Source organism: Telmatherina bonti (assembly GCF_933228915.1).
Source record: "Telmatherina bonti genome assembly, chromosome: 14".
Lineage (NCBI taxonomy): Eukaryota > Metazoa > Chordata > Actinopteri > Atheriniformes > Telmatherinidae > Telmatherina > Telmatherina bonti.
In genome coordinates, this window is record NC_136612.1 from 26,013,129 (window position 1) to 26,037,750 (window position 24,622).

The 24,622-nt window shown below is 36.2% G+C and overlaps 5 protein-coding genes across 9 annotated transcripts; 2 read left to right on the forward strand and 3 right to left on the reverse strand.

The window, feature by feature from the left end:
- Window positions 1–459: 459 nt before the first annotated feature.
- Window positions 460–1,459, reverse strand: aanat2 (arylalkylamine N-acetyltransferase 2; the record flags this gene model as incomplete). The annotated part of the gene is made up of 3 exons (XM_079253602.1): window positions 460–765; window positions 860–1,014; window positions 1,294–1,459. 3 exons carry the CDS (start codon window positions 1,457–1,459, stop codon window positions 460–462), a joined length of 627 nt encoding a protein of 208 aa, XP_079109728.1.
- Window positions 1,460–4,786: 3,327 nt separating this feature from the next.
- On the reverse strand, window positions 4,787–11,814 carry mgrn1b (mahogunin, ring finger 1b). Of its 2 annotated transcripts, XM_079253206.1 has the most exons (16): window positions 11,474–11,814; window positions 10,690–10,808; window positions 10,460–10,548; window positions 10,235–10,381; window positions 9,543–9,660; window positions 9,375–9,441; window positions 9,204–9,247; window positions 9,066–9,117; window positions 8,706–8,770; window positions 8,441–8,600; window positions 8,233–8,342; window positions 7,885–8,099; window positions 7,532–7,643; window positions 7,411–7,456; window positions 7,227–7,331; window positions 4,787–6,574 (listed from the first exon to the last, which is right to left on the reverse strand). In XM_079253206.1, the coding sequence occupies exons 1-16, from the start codon at window positions 11,559–11,561 to the stop codon at window positions 6,462–6,464; spliced, it is 1,650 nt and encodes a 549-aa protein (XP_079109332.1). In that variant the 5' UTR covers window positions 11,562–11,814; the 3' UTR covers window positions 4,787–6,461. The 2 variants fall into 2 exon arrangements, with proteins under 2 accessions (XP_079109332.1, XP_079109333.1); XM_079253207.1 differs by lacking the exon at window positions 7,227–7,331.
- A 2,906-nt stretch (window positions 11,815–14,720) lies between these two features.
- On the forward strand, window positions 14,721–20,953 carry cdip1 (cell death-inducing p53 target 1). 3 transcript variants are annotated; one of them, XM_079252649.1, is made up of 6 exons: window positions 14,721–14,812; window positions 16,777–16,928; window positions 17,122–17,286; window positions 17,636–17,912; window positions 18,814–18,893; window positions 19,269–20,953. In XM_079252649.1, the coding sequence occupies exons 2-6, from the start codon at window positions 16,853–16,855 to the stop codon at window positions 19,289–19,291; spliced, it is 621 nt and encodes a 206-aa protein (XP_079108775.1). In that variant the 5' UTR covers window positions 14,721–14,812; window positions 16,777–16,852; the 3' UTR covers window positions 19,292–20,953. The 3 variants fall into 3 exon arrangements, with proteins under 3 accessions (XP_079108775.1, XP_079108774.1, XP_079108773.1); XM_079252648.1 differs by lacking the exon at window positions 18,814–18,893 and having other exon boundaries at window positions 19,269–20,889; XM_079252647.1 differs by lacking the exon at window positions 19,269–20,953 and having other exon boundaries at window positions 18,814–19,258.
- A 64-nt stretch (window positions 20,954–21,017) lies between these two features.
- On the reverse strand, window positions 21,018–22,347 carry polr3k (polymerase (RNA) III (DNA directed) polypeptide K). Its single transcript, XM_079252650.1, has 3 exons — window positions 22,146–22,347; window positions 21,966–22,053; window positions 21,018–21,150 (listed from the first exon to the last, which is right to left on the reverse strand). The coding sequence occupies exons 1-3, from the start codon at window positions 22,254–22,256 to the stop codon at window positions 21,023–21,025; spliced, it is 327 nt and encodes a 108-aa protein (XP_079108776.1). The 5' UTR covers window positions 22,257–22,347; the 3' UTR covers window positions 21,018–21,022.
- Window positions 22,348–22,635: 288 nt separating this feature from the next.
- snrnp25 (small nuclear ribonucleoprotein 25) lies at window positions 22,636–24,419 on the forward strand. Of its 2 annotated transcripts, XM_079252470.1 has the most exons (5): window positions 22,636–22,984; window positions 23,642–23,732; window positions 23,879–23,984; window positions 24,076–24,150; window positions 24,242–24,419. In XM_079252470.1, exons 1-5 carry the CDS (start codon window positions 22,772–22,774, stop codon window positions 24,297–24,299), a joined length of 543 nt encoding a protein of 180 aa, XP_079108596.1. In that variant the 5' UTR covers window positions 22,636–22,771; the 3' UTR covers window positions 24,300–24,419. The 2 variants fall into 2 exon arrangements, with proteins under 2 accessions (XP_079108596.1, XP_079108597.1); XM_079252471.1 differs by lacking the exon at window positions 24,242–24,419 and having other exon boundaries at window positions 23,879–23,976; window positions 24,076–24,139.
- The last annotated feature ends 203 nt before the right edge of the window (window positions 24,420–24,622 follow it).

Genomic DNA, 24,622 nt, shown 5'->3' on the forward strand with positions numbered 1-24,622 from the left:
ATGATGATGATGATGATGATAATACATTTATTATATTTCCTATTTAGTTGTTTACAAAAATAGAATTGTATTTATATCAGAACTCAAAACTATATTGTTTGCAAGATTTTTTTCTGCTTATTGCCTTATTTTCAGTACAATCTGCTGTATGTGATTGGAAAAATAACATTAAGCTCAAAGCTGATGTGCTGCTGGTAACGAGAATATGATCTGATGTCTGATAAGCCACATTATTAATTGCAAAAAGCAAGTAGTTCATTTAGATGGTTGAAGAAACAAATCCACTCCAGACATTGCTCCTTTCTCAGTGGGTCAAGGGAGACACTGACATTAAGATGCTGAACCCAAGCAAATGCTGCATACTGGCTGTATCATCTTTCTGCTTTTTTAAATTTTCGTTTCTTAAACTGTCCTGAGTCCATTTTTAAGGTGATTAAGTGGAAGGGAAGGTGGAGTAGGTTAGCAGCCGCTGTTCCGCCGTGCATACGCTTGCCCACCAACTGTGTACTCCATCTCTTGGAACTGCATATTGGATACAGAGATCTCTGATGGCCCTTTCTCCTTGAAGCCAGCCTTAAGGTAGAAAGGTACCAGGAAGTCCTCGCAGATCAGCAGAGCTCGGCGGAGACCTGGCACACAGCGCAGGTATTGTAAGTAGCGCCACAAGAGAATGGAGCCCTTGCCCTGCTGTCGACAGTGGCGGTGCACAGACAGCACATGGATATGCACTGTTGGAGTGTTGGGGACATGCTGAGTCATGGCTGCCTGGAGGAAAGGGGTTAGTTAAAACCACTAATGATATCAAAGCACAGAAATCAGAGTTTGTAAAGATTTTTCACCTTTTTATAAGTTTTAATACCTGTGAAAGCCTTTCTTTGTCCCACCCGGAGCCAATGATGAAAGCCACCAGCTGTCCCTCTTCAAACCAGCCTAGAGACAGCTCAGGGCACTGACCCAGGAAATTAAGCACTTCATCCAGGGTAAGTGGACACTCTCCAGACACAGAGACAAAAGCTGGGAGGCAATTATTTCAGTAAGTCATTATCAAGGGAGTAATTATAATAAAAGGATGAAAGTAAAGGCTCTCAAGTTTAAAATGGCAGTAGGATTAAGTTCACAATTCAAAAGCAGCACTTGATTATTTTAATTTTGCACATTTTTGTCTCTTCTAACAACAGTATTAAACTACTGAGAATTTATTGATACATCTGGGGAGTCAGTAGCACTTTTATTAAGAACTGCAAGTTTAGCATCTTTAAAATGTTCTGTTTGTGAATAGAAAAGGAGACTTACCTTCCCTCTCGATTTCAAACACACTGATGGCATCCTGTGGTGTGAGGTTTCTGAACTCACTGGCAGGGAGTGTGTGTCGTCTCTGTTGCAGAGGGCTGACCATTCTGACGGTCGTCTTCATATAGAAGGGTTTGAGGAAAGGTGAACCGCTGACCTGTTTAGTCATGATACCTCAATATCACAATAAACAGAAGGTTCCTATTATAATCTGCTTTCTTGTTCTTCAGCTGTTGCTGTTGAAAAATGATATGTATACAATATTGTAACCAAATTAATTTAAAGCCTGCAAAACCTTCTTTGATCTGTTTGTCCTACAGCTCTACCTGCACTCTTAACTTACTTCAATAAGCTAGATGCTGACTTTTGTGCCTCTACTGCTGTCTCCTCCTCCTCTTTCTACCTGATCTCCTAATGCAAAGAGGTTGTCTCAAAGAAGGACAGCTGTCTGTGCACGTGTCTCCAAATTCTCTAAATCCCCTGCTGATTTTTAATGACAGACATTTTGTTCTTGGTGCATTTTCCCTGTTTTACACTTTGGAATTGGATTTGAAACACTAAACGAGACAGACAACTTCATAGTTGCAGCATTTATTTAAAGATACATTTGTTAAACGTCTTGCCAATGTTTTTACAGCAAGAATTTTATTGCCCCCACAAAAACAATGGTATTGTAAGTGTTAAACTCTGCAATTCCAAGTTGCAATAACATAATTTTGTGTTAGGCTAGGAGTTGAGACAGATTCATTCGGACAATGTACACGTATAAAAGAAAAAGGATGTTGGGATGTGATTGATTGTGATGCTATTTCATCATGAACAGCACTCATTCTATCAAATCTAATCAAACTAATCAAACTTTATTTTATTGGCACATATTATATTGGCACATGCAATTTGCCCACATGGCTTTGTCTTTTTTCAACAAAGTATGATGTGACTGGATGGAGTGATGTTTTAAGAGATCGAGGGCATGTGGACTGATTTAATTGTTCATTGTGAGGAGGGAGATTTGTGTGGATTGTTGTTGGGATGATTTCATGCCTTAAAGAGATTTAGCACAGACTAATTAAATGAGAAGGCACGTGCTTTTACTGACCTGAGGTAAACCTGTTTACTCAGACTGTCAACCCCAACATGGTATTATTTCAAAGGGCCCAAGGACTTCTCCAAATAAGATTTAAGTAACTTGAATATAATTCTTATGCTCATGTTATTTCTCTTCTGAAAGAGGCCATTACCTTGTGTAGTATTGTCATTTTTTTAAGTTGTTCCCCTTAATAAAAGTAAAGGCTTATATTTGAATGCTGAACTGGTTTTGATCTGCAATTAGACTTCACACAATAATCAGGCTTGAGGCTTAGCAATCATTATTTTTACTGCCTAAAGAATCCGAGTTATTTTAAGAACTTTAAGAATGCTCTATGCTTTCTTTTGGTCTGGGATACAGTGATGAACGGAAGATCTCCTTTATAAGCTATCAGCTACGCTATCTGGAGAGCTGGCCAAATCACAAATACGAGAACATCTTGTGATCATCTGATGTAGGGGAAAAGCACAGTTGTCCTGTGGCCTGTGTGTTTCTGGGAGGAAAGGGATATGCTTTTCAGGAATTTCTCATCATTTATGAAACAGGTAATTAAAAAATAATGATAAATAAATAAAAGCCCAAAACAAAAACCGTTCTGCCAGTAAACAGTAGACAAAATAAATTTGAACCTTTTACACTTCTCACTCAGGTAACAGAACTTCGTCTCTAAAGACAGTGAATTCATAATGCCTGGTCAAACTCAGACTGTGTCTACAGTTTAACACACACTGACCTTCACTGGCTCAAAGCAACCTAAGCTCTAATCCCAGTAAGTACATATTTGTATACAAATACATACCATATATGTTTTTTCGTGTACTATAATTTTACAATTGAAGCCACAGTGTGACTTGATAATCTGAATTATACACCCCTTTACATGTGTATTCATGACTGTATTTTGTTTTCCTAGACAATAAGTTAATTTTAGAATAATTAACTTATTAGATGAAAGTTACAGTAACTGACTCTTCATACATCAGAGATTAATTTAAAAGACTTAATGAGACAGACATACAGATGACTGTGTTTTTACAATAACTGAAATGAGTTAGTTGATTTTTTAGTGGGCTGAAAAAGCCATGCATCACTTGAGTTGTTGTGTATTTCCTTTATTTTTAAAAGAAAGGGGAGTGAAAGTAAAAAAATAAATCATAAAAGTAAAGGTTCAGTCCTCTATGCTTAAACATTTACATCTGTTGGTTCTTAACATTATACACTCATTGTCAACTCAGATTTGATTGCTGCCTCCCATCAATCTCTGAACATTTACATATGTATAATAGCTATTTAATGGGCTGCATGGTGGCGGAGAGGTCACTGGTTCAATCCTTGGCTGGGGCAAGGTTTGGACAGTGGCCTTTCCGTGTGGAGTTTGCATGTTCTCCCCGTATGTGTGGGTTCTCTCTGGGTACTCTGGCTCCCTCCCATCGTCCAAAGACATGCATGTTAGGTGAATTGGTTACTCTAAATTGCCCATAGGAGTGAGCGTGAGTGGTTGTTTGTCTCTGTGTGGCCCTGCGATGGGCTGGCAAGCTGTTCAGGGTGTGCCCCATCTTTGCCCAAAGACTGCTGGGATAGGCTCCAGCTTCCCCATGACCTTTCATCGAACTACGCAGTTAGGAAAATGAATGAATGAATGAATGATAGCTATTTATCAACAAGTGTTTTTAATCTTGTTGATAAATAGCTATCATTCATTCATTCATGTATGTATGTACGTCCGTATATGTACATAAATTTACCTTGCATATGACTGCTCTTGATCAGATTTTTAGGGGAATTAAATGAGTAATTGATCATTTATCTTCTACAGGATAAAACTAAAAGTCAGTTTTGGTGGCAGACTTCAGAAAGAACAAAAGAAATATAAATGAAGCAATCTATGGGTTTAGGCAAATAATTAACTCCTGGATTCTGTTTACTCATGTCCACAGTTCAAATGTTACCTGCAGTGACTAAACATCACGAGATAGTTCTGTTGTTTGCCAGTTTACACACAGAGTTAAAACATGTTTGAGCTCTTTATGAGCAGAGAATTTTCTTTACCTTTGAATTTAAAACTATACAATCCAGTTATTTTGCCATAAAGGTTCTTTTTTTTTTTTTATACACAATAAAGTACATTTACAGAAAGTTTTGCTCGTAACTGCTAGATTTTACATAAATGTTTTTTATTAGATGAAACTTGACTTTTTCCCTCAACTTGCTGCCAGTTTCTATGCATTTTCTGAGTTCCATCATCATCCATCCACCAGTTCCACTTTGTCATTGTTTATAGACAGATAAATATTGACTAGAAAATCATAAAAGTCCTTAGTCATTTAATCATAAATAATGAAGTGTTACAGTAGCTCAAAAAACAAGAAAAAAAACAAACACACACACACCCATGAGTTTGTAGTTGAGGTACTGGATATTTGTTCTTTATTGTTATACACATGCTGCTATACAGACAGAAAGACATGTATTGTTTAACAGAAAGCCAAAAACCACCTACTGCGGGGTCATCCTGGATACCAGGTCAATAATGGTCAGAACAGGAAGGCACAGTGTCAAGTTGAAATGGCACAGAAGAGGAAGGGACAAAGACAAAATAATCACAGAACTTGGTGTAAAAGCACTGGGAGGGGGGAGGGGGTGAAAACCTCAAGAGATTTACATGCAAATGTGAGCCCAAATATTTAAAGATAAAAAAAATCAAGTTTGCATCTGTTGTATTGGATGTGTTCCTTCCAGTAACACACACAAGCTTGAGCCTAGATACTAATAATAATGCATAACTGATACCTGGACATTATAAAGTAAATGTATAGTTCAACTTAATATTAATCAATGAAAAGATACACATTTGCAGAAGCAGGAAGTTTGCAATAGAAAAACAAGAAGAATCTGTACATTAGCATCACAAATCCTTTCCATGGGCTGAAACTGTTGTATATTGTAGAATTTGTAAGAACACTAATGTCCATTGCAACAAGCAGGCAGCCATATTAATTCAAGGCACATAGATCTATATGCATGGTGCTACACGTACAGGACCAAGGTAAGTAAAGCCGCTGTAGCCACACAAACACGCAGCTCCTTTGTTGTTGCTGCTACAGCATGAGCAAACACTGGCATTGCCACATGAATAAAAATAAAGACTACATAGATCTGCCACATCAATGACAACCACGCGTGCTGTGCAGTACCACATCAGCAAACATGTAGGTGGAGCATCTATGCTTGTTCCTGGCTATAGACATCTTTGAATTTAGCTGTTAGGTTGTGAATTTGTTGCTTTTATTTAATAACAAAGTCATAAATAATGCACATGTTAACGAAAAGTTGTTTCATTACTTCAACTTTGGATTTTTTTCTACAAGATATGCAAGTATACAGTTTTGGAACTAACTACACAGGATTCTAGTTGTTATCATACACAGACATCAACACTTTAAATAAGACAATGTTGATGTTTAAGACAGAAAACGATTTGAAACCATTTCATTGTATACTTTGTTTTTAAAAGGAATGAATCATTTATGATTTTGTTATTGCAAAATTATCTCACGCAGACACACAAGTTCATAAGTAATATGCTTTCAAATGCCTTCATAAATCTGTCTGACAGAGAAAAACAAGTTGTAAATCCATTAATCTGATCTTTTGCTAATTAATACAATATCTAAACACAAACTGCTTTTTATGAATTCTTTTGAATTTAGTGTTAAGAAGTTGATACACGTTTGATTTAAAGTAAGTGTGCTTAAAAGCACCACCATAACAGGTAGTGATACACCTCTGGAATCTACATTACAAGACCACAACTCCAGCCAACACATGAAACACCATGAGAGTTAACGAAATCTGTTCAAACATTTAACCTTTTTACCAACATCAGTCAAAGAAAGGTAGTGAAAACAATCCTTTCTCTGTTTCTGAGACATTGATTAAACAAACAGGATCCTAAACTTTCTTTCAGGGGTACTCTTCTCTCATAACACAAGCAGATGACGAGGCAGGGAAAGGGGTCTGGGTGTGTGTGTGACAATAATCAATGGATTGGATTATCTGTGTGAAATAAAATGGGAATAAATCAGGGGTTGAGGTGTTCGTCTTCCATATGAAGGCTGCTTGTGGGACATAGAAGAGGCTGGCTGGAGCAGTTTGTGCTCTCACTTTTCAGACTTTCTGTGGACTCTGATGACCCTGGGGAGGAAGATATATAATCAGACTTTCAGAAAGACCAGGGATGCACAGCAAAAAGTTTAATCTAGTGAAATCTGGCTTGACGGGCTAGTAAAACTGGCTTAAAAAAGCCCCCCCCCCAACTACAACAGTGGATGTATTCATGAAGAAGATGCAGTAGAGTCTGTACATACAGAAGCAAAGCAGACAGGAAAGCCTACATACCAGTTATTCCTCCATACCAATAGAGCAGGAATCCGGACCTAGAGCTGAAAAAGTGAGCCGGTACCGAGAGAAAGAATGGCATGGAACAGGAGAGGAGTGTTAGGAAACACACAGAGGCAAGAAAAAGCACACAGGTTAGATGCAAAGCTCAGGAAATCACAGCCCTAAAGTCTTTTAAAGATTAAAGACACTGAGCTAAAGCACCAGCACGGAGATTTGGCATTTAATAGAGACAAAAGTAACCAAGAGGCAGATAATATGGTTTGTCTAAGGAACGTAGTCAGCAGATTTGCTCTGTCATTGGAAAGCACTGGTCACTTCAGTGCGTACTTCCCAAACAGATGATATATACATCAAAAAGCAAACTTTTTTTTTTCCAGGAGAAAAGTATGGAAAAAGCTTCAACATGGTAACATTTGCTGAGTTTTCCTGTCAGAGGATTTCTCACCAGGTAGTGACAGATCACCCGCTGGGTCGCTCTCTGTTTTGGTCAAGCTGCAGTGTTCACTGCTGCAGTCTTGCAGGATGTCTCCCCCAGAATGCATCCTGTCCTCTGGATCACCCAGGACAGCAACAATGTCAACATTACAACTGACCATCTGTTGGCCAAGTGCCTAAATGAGAAAACTCACCGTCGTCTGGAGAGAGAGATTCTGCCACGTCCTCGGTTGCTGTGGCCTGGGAGAAAAACAAAAGGGTTTGGTCTGCAGCAGTGTCAATGCTGAAATATCAGGCTGTGAAGTGAGCGCTTACGTCTGTGGGAGCAGGGCTGCTGGAGAGGAGTGTGTGTGGCTGAGCATCTGACATTTCTGACAGCTTCTCTTCATCTTCTTCTTGGATGGGTGATGACGGTGATCTAAGGGTGCTGGAGAGAAAACAAGGCGTGAAAAAAGATGAAATTAAAATGACATGGAATGAACTTCCTCCTACAGTTTTGCAACAAATAAACTTTTTTTTTATGTGAGAAAATCTGCAGTGTGGACACAAATTAGAAATTACACTGACAACCGACCAAGTCCCTGGAGAAATGAAGTTTGAAGCCATCGATCTATTTATCGTTTCCCATCTTGACCAGATGTGGAGGTACATGATAACATTCTCATTACCTGTCAGGTGATTTGCTGACTTTGCCTTTCTGCAGACTTCCATCGCTTAAATGCTCTGGAGAGCTCAGCTGTCGGCTGTCACCTCCCAGACTCCCGGAGAAGTTGATTTCATCGTACAGGGGAGCAGATGGGATGGCTGGAGACACTGAGCGCAGGCCGTTCAGAGCCTCCAACAGCGAGATTGGTTCAAAGCCGGGTGGGACCGAATCTGAACCCTGCAGAGAGTTAAAGACAGAGGCGACGAGTTTATTGAGTTTCACAAGACAAAAGATGTGACCTCACATGTAACTCTACAAGGCACAGCTGATACTAGGAGATCTTGCTGCACAGGATATGGATTACACTTACTGAGTGCTCATCATGATCCATAGTCTGAGCCAGAACAGGACTGAAGGACACAGGGGAAAGCGCTCCAGGCTTTTTCCTCACAGCTCTAATCTGCAGCAGGGCTCTGAAGGCTGGGCACAATAAACCAAAGTACAATTAAACATGGCAATAATTCAACACATAGCATTACCGAACCTACTCAGAAAACAGACAATTTAGCCGTTCTTACGCAGTCTGCAGATGGGACAGTTGTTGGCCTGGTAACGCAGAGTGTCTGCACAAGAGTTGCAGAGACACAGATGTCTGCATGGCAGGATGAGCGTGTCCCGAAGATCAGACAAACAGACAACACATTCATTGCTGTTGTCACTGTTCTCGTCATCAGATGGCTAAAAAGAAGCACAATTTAACAAAACAGAAGTAAACACACAAAAAAAAAAACCCAGCTGATCTTCATTCAGCGTCATACTGCATATGTAGATGTAAACTGCTACCTTGGTCTCTTGGTTGTTTTTGTTCTCAATCCCATAGATCTCCTGTAAGAGGTAGCTCACGCGGTCTACCTATAAATTTACAGAAAAGGGGAATTTTAAGCAGACTTGTTTGTGTGCCTGTTAATCAGATGGTTGTGGTGCAGTTAGGTTGATGGTGAAAACTGAGGGGAAACAAAACACTAATTTAATTTGCCTACAATGTCTACATCATCAAAGGTCTTGAATTGATGACTTTAATGCAGATTAAAATTCAAAGACAACAAACTAGTCAAGACTTGAAATGAAAAACTGTCCAATGGTTAATTTAATTTAACTGAATGGCGTACAAAATCAGTATGAAAGCAAAGAACGTTTTTAAACCTACAATTTGCTTTTGCTTCAGTGGCTTGACCGAGAAACTGCCGTCAACATGCTGCAAATAAAAAGAAACATGTTTAAGCTCAAATGAAAGCCCCCTACATGTCGCAAATTATTTACTTTTTATAAGTATGTACATACTCTTTCAAAGGCTGCCAAAAGTACATGAGCATGTCCAAGACAATCTTGAAAAAAGACAAAAACAAAACTCACAACCATCAGTGACAAACATTAAAAGAGTTAGTGCAAGCATTTGTAGTAACACTGTAATAAATGTGTTGTTGTGACTATTGAGTAGCTGTGGTGACCTACCATCCCCTTCATCAACCACAGCTTGGATTACCATGGGGAATACTCCTCGGTCCAGGTCGAAGTTCAGCTTTAAAGAAATTTAGAAATATATTCAGTCTGATTTGATTCATTTGCTGATATAATCAACATAGCCTGCTTTTGTAATGCAGTACTAAACAATAAACTTACATCTTCCTCTTTCCACTCGCTGAAATCTATTTTGAAAGATGGCATGGAGAACTGCTGGCTTACTCCTCGCTTGTAATGCACCGTTTCAGAGGCCATGGATGGATCCTTTGGGCTGTAACTACACAGACAAGTCTGGTATTCTCCCGTGCAGAAATGAAACTCATTGTGCTCAAAAAACAAAAAAAAAAAAAAAAAACTTAAAAAGGGGCATTATTATTTCACTGGATCAGTCTGACATCTGTTATTCATTTTTAATTGGTAAGTTATATTACATAATTAAATATGAAAAGGAGAGACAACAGTCGCAATATCTGATCTTAAGTTTCATCATAAAACAGTGACTTCAGATCAGTATATTATATTCATCTTCATCTAAGCACACAGTATCCATGGTGACTGCTGTTGCTAAGGACCCATTGTATCTATTCTAGACTTAGTGCTCTGAAGCTTGAATCTCACCACCCATAACAGGGCATAATTGTTCCAGCCCAAAGTTTTACAAAAAAATGAAGACGCTGCAAAAAAAAATATTTGTGTGATTGCACATAATATGATCTGCACACAGACATTTGGAAGTCTCTTTTATTTGGATGGAAAGGTGAATAATATAGATCAGATGTAGTTATGTTTATGTTAGTTTCAGACTTAATCAATGCCCCATAAATAAAAAGGTCATGAAATCAAATTCTTACATTGCCATCCCATTGGAGAACTCCTCAAATGCCTGACAATAGAGGGTGATGGCTACTCGAGCATCAGCGTCAAAGGTGAACTCCACACCATACTGAACCTTTGGTTTTCCACCATCATCCAATGATGTGTCAGAGTCATCTTTATACCTATAATCAAGGTTTGACAAGAATTCATAGAATCTCTTTGACTTAAACTCCATTATTTTTGCATCTCACCATCTTTACCTGACTAAGCGCAAAGAGTCCTTTCTAATGTTAACCAGGCTCCTCAGGGTTTTCACAGGCTCGTGGGGGGCAGGTGTCACATATGGAAACTAGATAAAGAACAGCAATAGGAGTGATTTTTAATGTGAATTTACCGTCATTCTTGTTAATACTATTACAGACGAAATATGCATTCTACTGCATGGAATATAAAATGCTATATTCAGACTTGAAGGAACATCAGTTTTCACCTGCACTGGCCTATTTCCAAGAAAATTCAGGTCCATGTTTTCCCCAAAGAGGTATCCTTCTGGATGAGGTGTGTCAAATTTCTCTCCTCCCATGAAGAAATGGCTTGCAAAGTAATTCCCTGGATATGAAAAAGGAAAAAAATGTGTAATTAAGGCATTGCCAGCTATATGAGATGCTGAATCTACTTTTAGCACAAAAAAGTGGGTTTCTGTATTCTAATTCTGTCACTGCAAAAGCAAAGGTGCAGTTACCTGTGCAAGATTTTTTTACAGCCTCAATTAGGTTGGTAGTATCTTACCACATTTTCTTCTCTGTTAGTTTTTCTATGTTAAAATGTATAATCTTCTTGCTAGTGAACTTTTTGTCGTGTAAATAAAATCTTATTTTAATGGGTGTTACAAAAAGTCATACAAGGGTTAACTGAAGTGTGTTCCCTTACAGTGTTAATCAATATGATCACATTGATCAACAATCATGTTGAAAACGCTGTAACAACTTCATTATAACCTTACAAGGGTATACTTGTTTGAGACTCAACAGGGGCGGTGTCTGGTACATAACAAGAGTTTTGTAAAACAAAATAAAGGACAGGTGACGTCCTAGCTGAAAACAGCAAAACGCCAATTCCTTCACATATGTTTATTGACACCGATTATATGTCTGATCATTTGATCATTTTCAGTAAATACATTATTAGCGAATAACTGGAGAACTCAGTGCAACGGATCGTTTACGTGTTTATGAGATATAAGACTCCAGCAGACGCCGCTGTCAATCACTTACCCGATTTTGGTGGAAATCTATAGGCCGAGTTGGCCTGGATATCTATGTCCTCGACACCAGCGATCCTGCGACTCAGGATGGACCCCATCTTCCTCTGCTGGATGCTAGCTGCACTTAGCTAGTGGCTAATGGCGCGTCAGTAGCTCAGATTAGCTCTGACTTCAGCCTAAACCGAGGCCTAAAAAATATAACATCCACCAGATATTAAAGCCCCGGCTAATTTGACATTTTCGACGCTTGGATGATTGGTGGATTTACTGTAACGAGGAAAACAATTTCAGAACGAGCTGTTGTTTTGCCTGAGCTGTACAACGTAGCAGGGAGTCAAGCCGATTGGTTATCTGGTGTTAAGGGTTGGCGTTCCCTTTAAGAGAAAGGGCAAGGAGGAAACTAAATATATATATATATATATATATATATATATATATATATATATATATATATATATATATATATATATATATATATATATATATATATATATATATATATATATATATATACATGTATATATATATATATATATATATATATATACATGTATATATATATATATATATATTTTAAAAAAATGTTTATAAGGAATATAAACATAAAAAAACTGTATTTATTTATCTTGCTTATTTTCTATTCATTGTTCCTACACTTGATGTTTATTGTGAGCTGTTCTACTCAGCAAAGACCTTTGAAATGATTCTGAAATGCCAAATGCTCCCTATTGGTACTTTGAAAAGATTATATATATATATATATATATATATATATATATATATATATATATATATATATATATATATATATATATATATATATATATAAAATCTTTTCTATAAAACTAATTTTCTAGTTTTTTGGTCTACAGCGAGTTAGACCAAATACTTGCATATATATATATATATATATATATATATATATATATATATATATATATATATATATATATATATATATATATATATTGCATATATATATATATATATATATATATATATATATATATATATATATAAATCTTTTCTATAAAACTAATTTTCTAGTTTTTTGGTCTACAGCGAGTTAGACCAAATACTTGCATATATATATATATATATATATATATATATATATATATATATATATATATATATATATATATATATATATATATATATATATATATATATATATATATATATATATATATTGCATATATATATATATATTGCATATATATATATATATATATATATATATATATATATATATATATATATATATATATATATATATATTTAAAAAATGTTTATAAGGAATATAAACATAAAAAAACTGTATTTATTTATCTTGCTTATTTTCTATTCATTGTTCCTACACTTGATGTTTATTGTGAGCTGTTCTACTCAGCAAAGACCTTTGAAATGATTCTGAAATGCCAAATGCTCCCTATTGGTACTTTGAAAAGATTATATATATATATATATATATATATATATATATATATATATATATATATATATATATATATATATATATATATATATATATATATATATATAAAATCTTTTCTATAAAACTAATTTTCTAGTTTTTTGGTCTACAGCGAGTTAGACCAAATACTTGCATATATATATATATATATATATATATATATATATATATATATATATATATATATATATATATATATATATATATATATATATATTGCATATATATATATATATATATATATATATATATATATATATATATATATATATATATATATATATATATATATATATATATATATATATATATAAATATATATGCAAGTATTTGGTCTAACTCGCTGTAGACCAAAAAACTAGAAAATTAGCAACGTAAAGAGGTCGAAAGATATCGCTCTCATTATATCTCTGTATTTTTCAAGCCATACACTAAACTTTTTTTTTTTATTATTTTTTTTATTATTTTTTTAAAAATACCGCTTATTCACGGTTAACGTACTAGTATTAGGGTACACGCTTACTTTGCGTCAATTGGGAATTCATTAAAAAAAATTAACTGGATAGTTTCCAATAAATCAAAAGAAAATATACTTTCTGGCCGTGTTCTCTAAAATTAAGAACGCAAAGTATTTTTTTTTTTTTAATGTTTATTTTATTTTATTTTTTTAAAGTCGGCGACTTATCTCACCGGAAGTATTGTGCACGTTAACGTTGACGTTGACGCTGACTTGATTTATTTATATGTTGTAGTTATGAATTGTTACCACATGGGGGCGGTAGACAACAATCATCTTCGGGACACGTAAAGACTTGACTTTTTCTGTAAAGGGTAATTTAGGCTCCCTTAAAAATGATTCAGCTTTTACTTATATAGCGCCATTTCACTTCAAGTTACAGTGGAAGTGTTATTTATCAGCAAAAATCAGTGTAAGTGGGTGATTTGAATGTTAAAACTCCAATAACTGTTTTAGTTTCTTGCAGAAATTATTATTTTTTTAAGCGCATGGATTTAAACAGACTAATTAGCAACACACGATAAGACGTATTCATAGACAATCTATTTTACTTTTTCTTTTTGTACAATTTGGTGCCAAGTTTAGTTATTGACTCTACGGGAACTTAATATACATTAGGTCCACTGGGGGCAGTGATACTTAAGTTTACTGACTGTCTGTACAGGATCCCTCCAGAATTTTCTGGGAACGGAAAGATTTTTCTTTATGACGAAACCAATGACAGAGAAGCGTTACTGTTGTTACTATTATAATTTTTAATTATGTAGATTTTACCTAGATTCAGCTTCAAAAACGGAAATAGTGGTTTAATTGACACAGTGATACATAAAACCCACTTTTTGATGAAAGTAAAAAAGATTTTAAAAGGTACACTAATAAAAACAACTGTGATACCAATAAGGTGATTGATTTAATATTTGTGATTAGTTTGTATAAATATCAACTGAGAAACCAACTTCAAATTAAACATTTTATAAAAATAAGCATATGATTAAATCCCAATAGAAATATAAGATTGCTCTGCATAGCATAATTCATTGGTCAGCCTATCAAAAACAGTAGATGAGGTAGATTTCACTTTCTCTCTCGGAGCAGTGTGTAAACTTGGACATTTATCAACTTGATAAATTCAGTCACGATGTTTGTGGATCTTTACAATGTGCCCTGTTATGTATTATATTTAGGGTTAGTCAGTAAATGATCAAGGTTTATTAATTGTCAAACACCGGCGCGTGTCCAAATGAATGACGTCAGTGTAAATCAGCGGATGTTGACTCTCCATAGGAGCTCGAGGACAGCTAACGTCAAACGACTTGAGTTACACCGCCTGCTGGTGGCATTTCTCCTAGAAACAGGTAATTTGACTTCAAACATATTGACACTTATTACATTACAATGACGACTAGAAGCCACTTTGTCATTTACAATTTTCTGGAGCTTCACTTTGTCACCGTGCACTTTCCTTCACGCATCTTCAGCCTCTTGTTTCTGTGTCAAGAATGGCGACGCTAGCTAAAGCTAGCCTAGCCTAGCCTAGCTAGCACTAGCTAGCTTTAATCTGTTTCCTGTAGCTTAACAAGATAACAAACACAAATGTTTCTAAGTTAGCTCACTAGCTCTGTACAGCACTTGTCCTCCAGCCCTACAAGGAAACAAGGAATGAACATGTGTTTAAACTGACACAATAAGTGACGATTGAATGTCTTATTTCTATCTTAGCTAGCAACTCTGCCCATAATAGTTTGAAGATATCTATTTAATTGGTTCAGCGAAATCCACTGATTAGATTACCAGACCCAGTTTGTTGTACGACTGGAGACGAGCAGGATTATCTACATTGGATTATTTAAATTGAAAGATAGTTTAGCAAGTGCAACAATCAAGTTTAGATGATTTCAGGCAACAACATCAGTGTAACTGTTTTTATATTGTCTCGCTTTTAGTTGAATTTATTGATACATGATCTAGTATACTGGACACATTCAATTTAAACAGTTAAAAATAAATACACACGTTGCATCATAATGAGTGTGAATTTAATGTATTAGTTGTGTGTGTTTTTCCCACAAACTATTGCGTAAGTAGTATGTCACAACATATTTTTTAGTCAGAAAGGAAGAAAACAACATTTATAACAGTTAGTGGCTGTATTTTTTATTTTTTTTAAATTTTATTTCGTTTAGTCATGATTCTGAGTTATGTTTCTCTGAAACATTTGCTAGACATCGCGTTTCATCACAATAAATTATTTAGGCAGAGAGAAAGCAGCACTTCCCACTGAAACATGAACTCTCTAACAGACTTGAACTAAAGAACACAAGTTACCTTCTTGGCTTTGCTGATGTTCAACAGTATTTCTGTAAAGTACTTGTAATTTTTGTTGTCTTCTCTGTTGGATACTTTTTATTGGAATCTTTCTTAAACAAATGTCATTAAATTCAAATATCAGGTTTAGTTAAACTAAAGTTTGTTGTCCTAATGGTACATATGAATGGACTTAGTTTAGATAATAATTACTAGGGATGCACCGATACTGATATCTGTATCGGCCCAATACCAAGTCTGTGTACTTGTACTTGGTATTAATAAAATACCACAGCCAATACCCAATACCACACCAGTCAAGTCAGCGCAGATGTGCGTGATGAAATGCTTCGGACATGTTTTAAAAGAAATAAATGCCTTGAATGTTAAAATGTGACATTTTTTTGTTATGCTAAAAGCAAGATGTTTGTTTCAAAACCACACATTTATAGTTGTATTTATGTAAAATGTGCCTAATCAATTGTTGAAATTGTTAGATCTGTAATGTTATTATATTTGTATTGGTGAGTTAACTTCAGAAAGGATGGGTAATTTATTACAACCTAATGAAATCTTTCACAGTTGTAACAGCAATAGTAACCACAGTCACGATAATGTTCACATAAACAGGTTTGGTATCGGCAAATATCGTGTCTGCAGATATTCAAATTTCAGACATCTGTATCGGATCAGAACTTCCAAAAAGTGGATCGGTTATCCCTAAAAGTTATTCCACTCTCAGTTGACAACAACAGTATGTATCTTATTTTCATCAGCACTGGGGCAGCTTAGTTTAATTTAATAAGGCATTAGGGCAATCCAAAATATATCATCACATAAAATGTTTTTATTTTACTTTGTTTATGTAAAACTTATATTTGTGCAGTGTGACATTAGAGATAACAGAATAATTTGATTGTGTCTGTCTGGTATTTAAAACATTTAGGCTCATTTCATCAGTCTGTATCAGTGGTTAGCCAAGGCTCTTAAAGTGTTTTAATGTTTTATGTTTCAGAGTGAAAGTGGACTTATAAAGTTGTGATCAGTGCTCACGTGTTTAATTCAACTGCAAGCCCAGACATCCAGCCATTATGTCCAGTGATCCTCCTCCTCCGTACCCCGGAGGTCCCAGTGCCCCACTCATTGAGGAGAAGAATGGACAACCTGGTAATAAAGCCAAAAATGCTGTACTGTGGTGAATGCTAACGAGTACACACAGTATAGGCTCTGACTTAATGCTGAATCTCTGTTTGGCTCAGCTTAGATTTCTTACATGTTCCTAAAATGACTAATTTGCTTCTAAATGTTTTGCCTCTGATTACTGCAGGGCTGTTTTCAGTATGATTTTCTTATATTTCAGAAACTGTAAGAACGGCTCCTTTACAAGGACAGCCGCTACCTCCAGACTACGGCCCTCCCCCCTATGAGGCCCCACACCCAAGCTTTCTACCCCCACATGTCCCAGGAGAAGGACCCATGCCCATGCCCATGCCCATGCCGATGCCCATGCCTCCACCAACACAAGGTGCTGCAGAATTTCTCCAAATACCGTGAACACATGCTTGTACTGCATGCAGTTTATAATTCTGTTGTTTCACTCAACTCATCAGTTCCCTTGAAAAAATGTTTTTACCTTCAGTAATAAATATAAAAGTAATAGCATTTAAATAATTCACATATTAGTCTTTGGCTTCACTGTGTTTTCACGTTATTGAGAGTTATGTTGAGCAACACACCTCTTCATGTGTAACTACTTCCCTGTCACAGTGCCACAGCACAGCAAAGTCCTTCCTAAATGTGGTGTGTTTATTCTGCAAGGTCAGTTCACACTATAGTTTTGTTAATATTTGGGATTCTGAATTCATCCTTTGCAGGCGGCCCTTACCCACCTCCCCCTGGTCACTTTGCCTACCCAAAGCCCGGACAGATGGGTCCTGGTCCCAGTCACTTTGTCCACATGGGAGGTCATACAGCGACCGTCTTGGCTCCTCCAGGGGCAGCCACCACTGTGACAGTACTGCAGGGGGAAATGTTCCAGACCTCACCAGTGCAGACTGTGTGTCCACACTGCCAACAGGCAATCGTCACCCGCATCTCCCACGATGTGGGCCTCATGAACACACTTTTCTGTCTCTTCTGCTTTTTTGTTGGGTAAGTCTGTTGTAGATTACAAGTTTTTATGGGGGGTGTTATTTAAGTGTTTATATAATAACTCTTAAATATTCTAAAAAGCAGAGTAACTGTGGCCTACTTTTAATCATCCATGGGAACTGCAGTCACCATCTGCCATCGGTAATGTGGCGGCATGCAGTTCAAATTTTATGATTTAAAAGTGATGCATACATGTTAAAGGTCACTAAGACTGCAGTTTAACACTAGGTAGCTGTGCCTGGTGTTAAAATCTGAGGCTTTGGTGCTGTGTGTGTGGTATAAAAGTTGTCAGATGGCTGGCAATTTGTTGAAACCATGTGGACTTGTCTGCTGGATTCACTATGCACAAGTACAGGATATCTCTCTGTGATGGGACAAGCTCATTGCAGAGATTTCTGGTAAACTGCCTTTTGTTGTCTTTATCTTTTAAAAATTGGGAAAATGCAATCTGATGATCCATCTTACCATGCGAGGGTTGTCCAAGTTCGGTTCTTAAGATCTACAATCCTGTAACTTTTAGATGCAACCCTTGTCCAACACACCTAATCCAACAGCTGAATTCCCTCTTCTGCTTGTCATTTAGCTTGATAGTTATTACAAGAAGGATCCAGTCGATTGGCTGCTACGTAAAGAGAATTTGTAGCCACATACTACCAGTCAACACGGCTCATTGATAGATTGAAAAGCTTCTGCAATGTCACAAGATTTATGTCCATTCAGTGTGGAATTAGTTTTTCTCCAAGATCTTTTATTGATGATCAGAGAGTCCGCCCACTTTGCAAAGCATTCTCCAGCACATCAGAAAGATTATCAATGGGGGTCAGGGCTGGACTCTGTGGTGGCCAATCCATGTGTGAAAATGATGTCTCCTGCTCCCTGAACACCTCTTTTATCATTTCAGCCGGTTGAATCCTGGCATTGTCATCTTGGAACATGCCTGTGCCATCAGGGAAGGAGAAAACTCATTTAATGGAATAACTGGTTTGTTCAGTGTATTTATGCTGTCAGCTGACTTTATTCTTTTGGGCAAATAATGTTGAAGAACTTAGACTTTACCAACTGCAGCAACACAAGATCATAGATTGTTCCAATACACTCATACCACAGGCACTAGGCATGATGGGTTATCTGCCTCTCTTCTTATCCTGATGCTCCCATCACTCTGGCATAGAGTAAATCTGGACTTATTGGACCACAGGACCTTGTTCCATTGTTCTGGAGTCCAGTCTTAACGTTTCCAAACAAATTAAAGCCTGCTTCTCCAAATGACCTCACTGATTAGTGTTTTTCTTATGGCCACAAACAGAATATAACCACATCCAGGTGTTTGAATTTATTTCTTTTCCTGTTTCTCAGATGTGATCTCGGCTGCTGCTTGATTCCCTGCCTGATTGATGACCTTAAGGATGTGACACACACCTGCCCTAACTGCAAGGGCTACATTTACACATACAAGCGTATATGCTAACCACCGACAGCTGTATGCCATGGAGCCATGTACATGCACAGACATATGAAGTCACAGCTCTTGCTGCTGATAGTGAAAGCTCACCCCCAATTTTTGCATAGTGTTGTGTAGCCCTCTTACATTGTAAGTGCAGTGTTCTCATTAGCTCACAGGATACTGTATATATCTTTCCATAATCTTCTTCAATGTATAATTATTGATTTGAAATGTAAAAATGGTTGAAGTGCAGATAATGAAGGTTACAAAGATTTTTAGGCTGCAGGCAAATATTGTCTGCAACTATGCATGTGAATAAGAAAAACATTTTATTCAAAATGCTGTGGAAACTGTCACTTTAACTTTGAACTCATCTGTGAATTTTACCAGGGAGTACATCTATTCAGACATTTGCAGTTTGCATCTTGATTTTTAATTTCAGATATTTTTTCCATTATTTTATTTAATGTCAACTGTGAATACATTTAATATTCCTAATCATCTTGAGACCCCCCCCCCCCCATGTTTTATTACTTGTGGAATGTGAGAGAATTAGCAGGTTAGCACAGATTTTATGTTATATGTATTATTTATTATTAATCTTCTGGGCTCCAGTCAGCCGTTATCCACCAAGGCCCTCTGGCCATACTGTATTTCATTATAATCAAGTCAGCATTTGCACTTTTAAGTTCAATGAAACTTTTTGCCCCTTCCATTTGTAAAAACCTCACCCTCTTACTCACCTGAGGAAAATATGGTTTTCAACAAGTAAAAGCAATTCATAATGAAGCTTTTACTTGTTTATAGGTAATAAGAAAATCCTACCTTACTTGCACTTATTTAGAGAATAGCAGACTCACAGTAGAAGTGACAGATTTTTAGTCACCAATTAAATAACAATGCATGAGATCTTAGTAACATTGAATTTTGTGTCAGACTGATGCACTTTTCCAGACTAAATGATATTTTCCTTGATAGAGTACGGTAAAAAAAAAAAAAAAAGGGATAGAGGAGTAATCATATAATGTTCATCTTTGAACTTGTCATTTGCCCTTTTTAAAACTACTTGCATTGCTCAGATGCATGTTAGATGACAAATAGATATCTCTCGAATGATACTGTTAGGAATGAGCTTTAAACAAATTACTTGCAAAACAGCAAATTCCACCTAATACGCACCAACAGTGAAGCATAACAGTTCCACCTCAGCATGCCTGGTCGTTGGTCACCGATGCATACAAAGTGCAGTTTGTCTGCATGAGATTCACATTAAAAATAATTCTCACCTACTTTCTCCCTGATTATGTGCATTCTTCATTTTTTGCTTAAGTTTTGTTGAGACAGAGATTGTGGCAAGAAAACACACTTTGAGCTAAAAGATTGCATCAGAATTTTAATATTGATGTGGATACTGCTGATCTGCATTGCTCTAAATGTCTGTGATAATGTAACTATGTAAGAATTAATTTCACTGTTGTATACAGCTACTATTTTATCAATAAAAATCATGAAGGAAACCTGTTTCAATGTCATCTAGAAATGACTGTGTAAAACGAGTGCTATAAATAAATATGAAATTCAGAGGAAAAGAATATATTCCTTATATACACATGTGCAAAGACACTAGGAACGATTTTAACAGGCCCCAAACTGCAGCAGCACAGTGTTAATCTCTCCAACGATGTCCACACTGGGCATTGCAGCATTTGTAGAAAGTTGTCATGGGTTCATCAGCTGATCTAGTCTGAATCTGCATGAAATAGGCCCGAGGATGTTCACACTTTGGACACGTTTCTGCAAAGAGAGACAAGTGCAAAATGTCATTCTGGATTGTTGAAATAAACAATACTTATGACACAAACTCGACCAACATTTCCAATACATCCTAGATTTAGTTTAATTAGTACGCCTGAGAAATGTATTTGGATTTTATGAAGCATACATAGAAAACACTGGTGTGTGGCATTAAATAAGACAGACCAGTAATGTGATACAGAACAGATTAAAACTTAGACTAATGTGCATGCCTGCCATAATTAATAGAGTGATTGCAGTTATTTACATAGATGTGATCATGATTACATTATCAGTAATCATAATTACATAATCACCAGTCATCTTCAGATACATTTTGGTGATGTCATCTTGAGACGTCACCAACTGAACCATTTTAACAATGTTGACTGACTGACTGACGATCCCCCTTCACTGACACACTGCCTTTGCACTCCTGCCCCCTGCTGTTCATTTGGCATATGTCTGCATCCGCAATTCTTGATTTTTTTTTCTCCTTTTTACATTTAATGTTCTTGTACTGTATGGCTATTATTCTGTAGAAACACTTGGTAAGTAGATAAATTCCTAAGATTGTAATAAAGTATATTAATTACAGTTACATCATCTGTGTAATTGTGAACATGATTATAACTCTCTCTCTCTCTCTCTCTCTCTCTATATATATATATATATATTTTATTAACATATATATATATATATATATATATATATATATGTATATATATATATATATATATGTTAATAAAATGTGGATTGTGGTTGCTGAACTTCCAGCCTGACGTCAACAGTTTATGAATTGTTTTGTTACTTACCAGCAGTTGAATCCACGTTTTCCCACGCAGCAGCTCCACCAAGCACATCGTCCACTTCTTTCAACTTGGGATACTTTCGATTATTTACCTTCAGGAGAAAGAAAAAGAAAACGGGATCAATGTTCAACTCACATAGCAAACCACCTTTAAACTGAGCAGTGTGTTTACAGCGGAACTCACCTTTCTTGTGATGTTATGTACGTATGGACATGTGTTACACGCGAATCTCATGCACTTCTGTCCTTCTTCGACAATTAAAACATTTCCACAAGTTGGACAAAAAAGCAACATGTTCCCCCCAAAATATCCGAACAAAATTAAATCAGACTGTTAACAAATCCTTTTGCCTCCACTGTCGGAGGTTTGATGCGTGTTAACAGCGGAAAAGTAGATACAACAAGTGCACCTTTTTTTACAGCTCGGTAGGAAACAAGAGACGGTGCAGACTTTCTCTTAAAACAACACGGTTGCTATAACTTCAAGACTATAGCATATGTTAAACAATGGCAGGTCACTTTAGTATATTATATTGTTTTTATAATTAATTAACCAACATAATATATTTCACTTTCACCAAGTGGAACCATATATGTTGTGCTACGCTACTCTTCCGGTGTATTATTGCTACAGTGCACATCGTACTTGTTAAATTCCCGTAAAAAGTGTTTTTAGCTGCTATTTGGACGAACTTTGAATAAGACGCTTTGAAAATTTCCTCTTTGTTTGCTGTTTAGTCTTAGTTTAAATGCCCCCCAGAGTATAAAACAGACTTCTTCATATTTGCTTAATTGTTGTCGTAGCTGCTGATGGAGGAGGAGCAGAGTCCGGCTGCTGGAGATGGAGGAGAACAGCTTCTACAGACTGAGGAGGTGAAGAAGGAGATCCTGACAGAGGAGGCAGGTCCAGATGCAGAGGAGGAAGATGAGGAGTCTCTCCCGCATTCAGAGATTTTGGATATTTTTGAGGAAGGACTTGCCCGACTCGTCCAGGATCCTTTACTTTGTGATCTGCCAATCCAGGTGATCTGTCTCTCATTTATCCACTAGGACGCTAAAAACAGGTTATAATGTGACTTATCAAAGCAAAGAATCAGGCGTTTCGTGCTGTGAGATGCTATTTTGATCAAACATGCTTTTAAAGCATATCCAGTATATTTACATACAGTACATTTGTATTTGATTTTCATACATTTGAATTAATGTAAATCCACATTTTTTTTAGAAGTGTTTTGTCTTGTGAAAAAGTGCATCATTTTTATTGCAATATTCTGATCTTATTTTTAAACCACTCAAGTAGCAAAATCATTTTAACTCATCTCTCATACATCTGAGAGGAATTTGTGCATTTTTGGAATATAATCCGGCTATAGTTGTACTTCAAACTGTATTTACTGTCCAGGTTCAAAATGTTCACACAACTGGGAATTTAAAATAAGTAGACATGAGTCCAGATTTCTGACTGGTACATTCAAGTGCTATTTAAAAATTCTTTTAATGACCATTACCATGCTTTTTCCTGGTCTCTAAAAGCCTGTTTCGTTCTTTTTTTTTATTTTTTTTTTTTTATGTGTGACTTCTCACTGTAGCTGTGGTAAACCTCTGATAGTGAATAAATTTATGTGCTGAAACAATCAACATTAAGGTTTTTCTGAATCTGGAGTATTTTTTTACCATCAGGTGACTCTAGAAGAGGTGAATTCTCAGATTGCTTTGGAGTATGGCCAGGCGATGACTGTCAGGGTTGCAAAGGCAGACGGTGAAATAATGCGTAAGTCTTAAGATTTCTTCTTTATGTATTCTTTTCTATAGTATTGGTTATTACATTTGTGAACATTAACACAATTTTTCTATTATTTTTTAGTAATAATTTTACTGTAATCCCCCCCAAAAACAAAAAAACCTCAAACATTTCAGCTATTGTGGTGGTGCAGAATGCTACTGTCCTTGACCTGAAGAAGGCCATTCGCAGATTCATGGAGCTGAAACAGCAACGAGAAGGTGGAGTGAAACATGTCAGCTGGTAAAAATATTCACCCAACATGCAACTCAAGAACATAAAAGAGATGTAGAAAATGATTGCATTTACAATATTTTTTTTTCTTTTTGTTTAGGAGATATGTTTGGAGAACTTATCATCTAGTATTTCAGGGTGAGAAGCTCGAAGATGACACAATGAGACTTAAAGAGTGAGTAAAAAAAAAAAAGAGGCACTTGATGTCATTGCCTAACCCTTTACACTGATTTTCTTTCTTTCTTTGGATGTTTTTATATCTTCAGCTATGGGATCAGGAACAGAGATGAGGTGACGTTCATGAAGAGACTGAGGAAAAAGTGACACAACCAACATTTGCCACACCAGAGGGAAAATCTTCTCACTTTCATACCAGTTTATGGGCTTGACAGCTACATCACTTACATGATTCTAAAACTTGTTTATTTAAACTGTTGCTTTTCCAAAAGTGATTTTGTTATTATTTTTTCCTGAAACAATATTTATCCATACAATTTTTAAACAATGTTTTTCCCTGTAAGAGATTGCTTTATATTAAAAACCTACAATTACATCCTCAATGTGTACTGACTGTTTTTGTTTAACAGAATGAAAACATCAAAAACGTACCATTGAGTATATTTTATATCTATGTGTGTAGGTTTTTG